At 39.7% G+C, this 6,531-nt stretch overlaps 1 protein-coding gene across 1 annotated transcript in view; it reads right to left on the minus strand.

Moving 5' to 3' along the window:
- Positions 1–5,455: 5,455 nt before the first annotated feature.
- mtx2 (metaxin 2) overlaps positions 5,456–6,531 on the minus strand; it is a 4,405-nt gene continuing 3,329 nt past the window's right edge. The window contains exon 10 of the mRNA XM_031839595.1: positions 5,456–6,479. Within this exon, the coding sequence (XP_031695455.1) occupies positions 6,320–6,479 (160 nt within the window). The 3' untranslated portion in view covers positions 5,456–6,319. The remainder of the gene's footprint in view (positions 6,480–6,531) is intronic.

The raw sequence follows: 6,531 nt of genomic DNA on the forward strand, positions 1-6,531 counted from the left end.
CTTCACCACTAGAAGCCGCCAGGTCCTACACACTGGTCCTTTAAGGTTGTTCGCTGTCGTGGTTAATTAAAAGAAAGAAATAACTGTTTTGTGATGTCAATAGGAAGTGTTTTCAGGTCAGAGGTGAAGCGAAACTTTAGTTAATTTACATTAAAACGGTACTCCAAGAATTTTATGTTGCATTTTAATGAAGTTGGGCGACTCACAGAAGAGAGTGATCTAAAGAGGTGGAGGTGATCTGACTTGTAATGGGTCAAGATTTTCCCATAATGCATCTTGATGGCATCTCCTGATGACATCAGGGTTATTTTCTCAGAGAAACAGAAGACACTTTCAACTGTTTCCACTGGAAGAGACATGAAATAAACTGAACCTCATGTGTAAAGTCAGACTGTCCCTTGAGCTTCATAAGCAAATAAATAAAGTAAAATAAAAGTTTTCATTGTATGCAGTCTGAAAAGTCTTCACTACAAAAATGAATGTTCGCTCAAACCCTTCAATACCCTTTGTTATCATGTTTTTCTTTACTTTCATGTAAATATCTGCACATTTTGAGATGGTTAACGTGCATTCATTTCCTTGCCTCCTTCTCTTCTTCTAACTGAGTGAAGGGCATTTAACAAGCATCCAAACCTTCAGTGAGGAGACACGTATGGCTTTGTTCGCTGCCTGCAAATGGTTTTTGTTTTCTTGCCACGAGGTGGAGAAGGGCAGGGTTTCCTGCTGCGCCTTGGCAGGGTGCTGATAAAAGCTCAGTGAGTGTGTGTGTAGGGGGGGGGATTGTGTCAAAAGTCATTGGCTCTTAACCTTGATGACGTCCTTTATTCTGGGTTAGAAAAGATGTTATCATGTGTAAATACATTTGTCTAAATCTTCACCCACAGACCCTGAGCTCACTCTCTAAAACCGCCCCAGTGCTGCGACACCTGAGACGTCCCGCTGATCCTGTTTATGTGAATGAGATTAGAGATATTCTGGCTCACAGCACCAGAGAGGATTTATTGAATTGATTTTATCAAATTAAAAAAATAAAACACACACCATACCCATTAACAATCTCACCCACACTCACCGGATACAATAAAAACAATCTTCTCCTCTCCCTCCCGGGGAAAGAGAAATTAAAAAAGTCCAGATTATGTATCATGACTCACTCTGATAATCAAGCTGTGTAATTATCAGCCTACAGTCGTACTGTCTAATCTGACACTTCACGTCACAGCACATGTTCGTATATGTACTCATGAATCACACCCATGAACGCAGAAACCTTCCTATTTTTTAAATGAACTTTAACAACCCCCTCGCCCTCCTTCTCTCACACACAAACACATCTGATGAGGATCTTCTTTCATTGACTCGACATGCGTCCTCTAATCACTTAACTGACCAAAGCTGGACACAAATCTTAATCTTTTTCAGAATTCATAGCTGGAAACAGTGTTTAGTATTATTTCTTTGTTATCACACATTCAATTCAACCTTTATTGCAACATTATGTCTTTGTTCCAGCACCACTTGTGGTTTTGATTAACCATGGGTGGACACAAATGGCCTCTGGGCACAGGCATGCCAAAGACCCAACCACCTCTCCCACGGAGGAGCAAGAGAGACTTTACAGTTATTTAGCCTCCTTCTGTGGTTGCTTTGGGTCTCTTTGTGGTCGTTACGCACCTCTCTGTGGTTTTGTGTCTTTGTGGTCATTTTGTGGCACTTTAAAATGTTTTTTTTTTTTTTGTAGTCATTTTGCATCTCTTTGTAGTTACGTTGGTTTCTCTGTGGTTGTTTTATGTCTCGTTGTGGTCATTTGGAGTCTTTTTGTAGTTGTGTGGCCTCACTTTGCAATTGTTTTGATCTTTTTGTCGTTATGTTTTGTCTGTGAATGATTTGCTCGTGTTTTTTGTCATTTTGTGTCTCTTTACAGTTGCTTTTTGTCTTTTTGAGGTAATCTGATGTGTCTTTGTAGTATTTTTGTGTCACTTTGCAGTTATTTTGTTTGTTTACCATATTTATTGTAGATTTTTATATTTTCTATTTTCAAATGATGTCACACTATTGCACTGTGTTTTACTGTTACGCACCAAATCCCCGAGCCAAATTCCTTCAGTTAGTTGTTCACCAACAAGAGAAATTAAAACCATGCTCGTACATGTCACCGAATAAAATGCACAGCAGAGGAAGTGAAATAATGATTCAGTGCATTCAGACTCTACGGCTCCACCCTTTCAAATGGCTTCTTGTTGTTGTTGGGTTTTTTTTTCATTTTGTTGCATCATGGCCCAGCATGCATCAAAAAGCAGAATCATAACCAGTGCAACCAGTGCTATATACTGGTCGGTGGTGCAATGAAAACAGAGCACAGGCCAATCCGCTCATTAATTGACATATAAAGCAAAACAAAATGTTTAAAATGTTGTAACAAATGAAACCAACAACAGTATTTAATAACAGCAGACAGCCCTCCTCTTACAAATGTTTACTGTCACAGTTTCTGTCACGTGTTCACATTTTGTCAGATAAAAATTGCCCCGAAACTGCAAAATAATTCAGAATGGACAAATTTTGTGTATGCACGTGTTTCTTTTCTCCATCTTCTTAAATATATCCTTATACTGTTTTGCCATAATCAGCAAACCAAAACGTTCACATCTCTGCAGCAGCAGGATCCTCTTCTATCCCCTGCTGCCCCCTCCTGGAAGAAGTCTGTCATTACAACATGTGCACCTGATAAAGCTGTGTCCAGTGGAGTGTTTTTAAAAAATAAAGGTTTTTAAGATCATGTAAGTTCCCCCTCGACATTTTCTCTGCATTGTGTATGTAGTAGTAGTAATTAGTTCGTGGTAACTGGATTAAGCACAAAGGTGCTGTTGTGAAATGCACCATATAAACACACTGAAATAATACAGTTTAACTCAGGACCCCCTCTACAAGACAGGACCTCACTATTAGATAATAATTATTTATTTTTTCTTCAAGAACCCAATCATTTCAGTTTTTCCAATTTACAATCAAAAAAGATATTTTAAATGAATCGCCACCAATGTTTAAACCTGGAAGCTTCAGTCCCCTGATGGTCTGGGGCTCTAAAACAGTTGCCTGCTAATCTAGCCTTGATACAAGTAGGTCTAAAAAAGAAGAGTTTGGAGAGAACATGAAGGACATTGCAGCTGTCTCTACTGAAGGCGGGGTCGGTGTTATAGTTGCATGATGAAGATAACAGAATTGGTCAGAGTACCACCGGATGAGTTGTCGTGGCTCTCTGTCTACAGACGTCGCTGCTTCCTGCAGAAGAGCTGAGATGAGGGCAATAAGGGGGAAAAGTTCAGCTCCCACATAAGACTGCTAAGTTAATGTTAATGTTAAAGTTACCTCTAAACCATCACTGACCTAGTCCTGGACCCCCTGCATTGAGCCAACATGGTCTGGAGATGTTGTGATAAACCCCTCCCACCTTGGATTCAAACTCTTTGAGTCACTTCCCTCTGGAGGCTGCGATCCATCAGGACTACAAAGAAAACATCACAAAAACAGTTTCTTCCAATCCGCAGCTGGCCTCATCAACAAGGCCGTGACCCCCCCCGACACGGACTCTTGTCCCCTCCTATAGACACTACACCTTACGTTGACCTCTTCACATCTGGACATGCACTACATTAACACACATATTCTGTTTATACTTTGTTAATGTGAACCGTTGCACGTTTCTTGGGTCATTTTGCACATTTCTGCACCAAAACTTTCACTTCTACAAGCAGCTCTGTGATTTAATACAGATATATCTCATATATATTTGTATGGTATTTTTACTGTAGTTTTCTTCTATTCTATATTTATGTTTAAATACTTCTTTTTATTTATATTTTACTATGTGTATGTTATGCAACAACACACGTAAGCTAATTCTGTGTATGGGAAAACCTACTTGGCAATGAAGCTATGATACTACATTATTTACACTTCAGTTCAATGTATTTTGGTTTACAATGAAGGATTGTTAAATACAAATCATGTGCAATATTCTGATGAGAAACATTTCTTCCCGGGAGAGTAGGACAGCGTGGCTGTGGGTGAAGACGTCCATCTGTCTTTTCTGTGATGGACGTCTCCTGTAGGATTGTTCTGTGTAAAATAGAGACTCTAGCAAGAAACCGTCAGATCTTTGAGGTACTTTGATTGTACTTGAGTATATAAGTACTTATACTTATTCATTATAATCCAGCCATAATAATATGTATATGATTCTAAAATGGGCCATTCTGCTTGCATAATAAGTACTTTTGGTAAATCTATTTTGTGTGAATACTTTTGTACTTTTACTAAGAGTTTGAATGCAGATCAGTGTACACACACACACACACACACACACACACAATAGAGTGTTTGCACACTGACCAAAACACATTGTAGCTGCATTGACAATATGTTGGACCAATTATCTTCCAGAATATAAGAAATACACAAAACAGTGGACCTGAGATGTGATGTTTAGGGTGATTTTTATCTTTGCGGTTGAACATTTACAGTTAACCTATGAATGAATATAGATGATGGGGTCGTGTGGCTCTCGGTGGTCTGAGGATCAAATGGCTGCAGACTTTAGTGAACTTCTTCGGTAAAGATGTACGTTTGTGTCTCTGTCTGTCCGCCTGCTGTCTGGCTGATGACCTCTGGATGTGTTCGGCCGCTGCAGCACATCACTCATGATGTCACTGATCCTGGAAGTTCAGAGGTCAAACTGACCTCACAGGAAACCTGGAAGACAGACGCTCGCTTCGTCTGGAGGCCAATGAGAGGTGATCAGACATCGTGAACCTGCAACGACTTATCAGGCCTGAAAATAGATTTCAGGAGACGCTCTCACAGACTGAGGCTGAGCTGATCTTTCCTTCATCAATACTGAGGTTGTCTGTCTGTTGTCTTTCATTTTGTAGAATTGATGACAGAATGCTTAGAGCAGTTATATTATCATTTATCAATAAAAGATTATTACACATAAAGAAAATGTCAAACACATAAAATCTGGCCCATTTTTAGAATTTGTGTGATTTTAACAGGAGACACTGTTGGCAAAAAAAATATGTTTTCAATAAGCTGGTCAATTTTTGGACTTCTTTTCTTCTACACTAGTGGAAAGAAAACACAAAATACATATTTAGGTTTTTATTTTACTACTTTGTCTGAACATGGCCAAAACAGATGTTTCGGGCTGTTTTTTGACCGTATTTTCTGATTTAGGGAGTGATATAAAGATAAATCCAAAATTCCATCTGTTAAAACCTTTGACTCTAGTATGTAAACAAAATTAAACAAATATGTTGAACCTCGCTTTATGAAATGTTTGTATTTCTGTTCAGGAAATATTTGCAAATTCCCAGAAAAATCCCAGAAAACTTGTAATACAAAGGACTCAACTCAAAGCTTTATATTTGGAACAAAATAAACAACAAAACCCTCAGCATGTTGAACTTAATGACTTTTATTCTGTAGGCACTTTCAATTCACACAAAGAAAAAACAATGGTGGAAAACTAAAGATTAAGTCACATCCTCTTCATTATGTTCACCTCTTTCTTTTATACAGAAGAAAAGCAGCACTGCGTCGTCTAAGTGAAAGGCAGCCGTGTCACACAGCTGTAAAAATCCAACCTCTCTGAGTCTGCAGGTATCTGCACCATGACGTCAGAGGAGACAGCAAACAATAGGAGCAGATAAATTAAGTCTAAGCTCATGAAGCATCCACCCTGCTGAAGTGTCCTTGAGCCTGACGCTGAATCCCTGTCAGATCATCTGCAGCTAACCCCGACATCCGACCTCCTTCTGGGACAGAAGAGTCTCATTACCATCGTCAGTATTCTTATTTCATTCACATAATGCTGGAAATGTAAAGGCTCTGTGAAAACTCGTTTGGTGGCTTCCTGCAGCAGCTCAACTGAAAGAGTTATGCAGATCAGATTGTGTTCTTCTCGTGAAAGTCAGGATTTATTTTGTGTTAAATTATCTTTTTGCTTTAGATATATACATGTGTGTCTAAAGAAGGAGCTTGCATGACTTTCAGGTCTATTTATCTGAATGCAGTAGACACATCTTAATCCATAACTGGCTCACCTGGTCTCCTATCAGCAGCATGCAACAACGTACAAGTACCACGCAAAAGAGAAAAGGACAGCAAGAATCACGAAAAGGGACAGGCGTGTGAAGAGAAGCAGATTTTAGCTTCTCAGTGCTACAGCGAGGGAATGAGAGGAGGAGGGACCGAATGTACAGCACGAGATCATCATTATAATAAGAAGAATCATACAGGTGAGAGGTTTCATTTCCCTTCAGGAGCTCTTGTCTTCAAAGTAGGTCTGTTCGATGCGTCTGCAGAAGGACAGCAGGTTGCTGTAGCTCTTGATCCTCTCTGCCAGCTCAGTGCTGGTCAGTCTGGTGGTCAGTATGGTGAAGAGGTGACCGAACACCAACGCATCCAGTTCTGTGGGCCTGCAACACACACACACACACACACACACACACACACACACACACACACACA

This window comes from Anarrhichthys ocellatus, unplaced genomic scaffold (genome assembly GCF_004355925.1).
Source record: "Anarrhichthys ocellatus isolate YVR2014 unplaced genomic scaffold, GSC_Weel_1.0 scaffold3, whole genome shotgun sequence".
Taxonomy (NCBI): Eukaryota; Metazoa; Chordata; class Actinopteri; order Perciformes; family Anarhichadidae; genus Anarrhichthys; species Anarrhichthys ocellatus.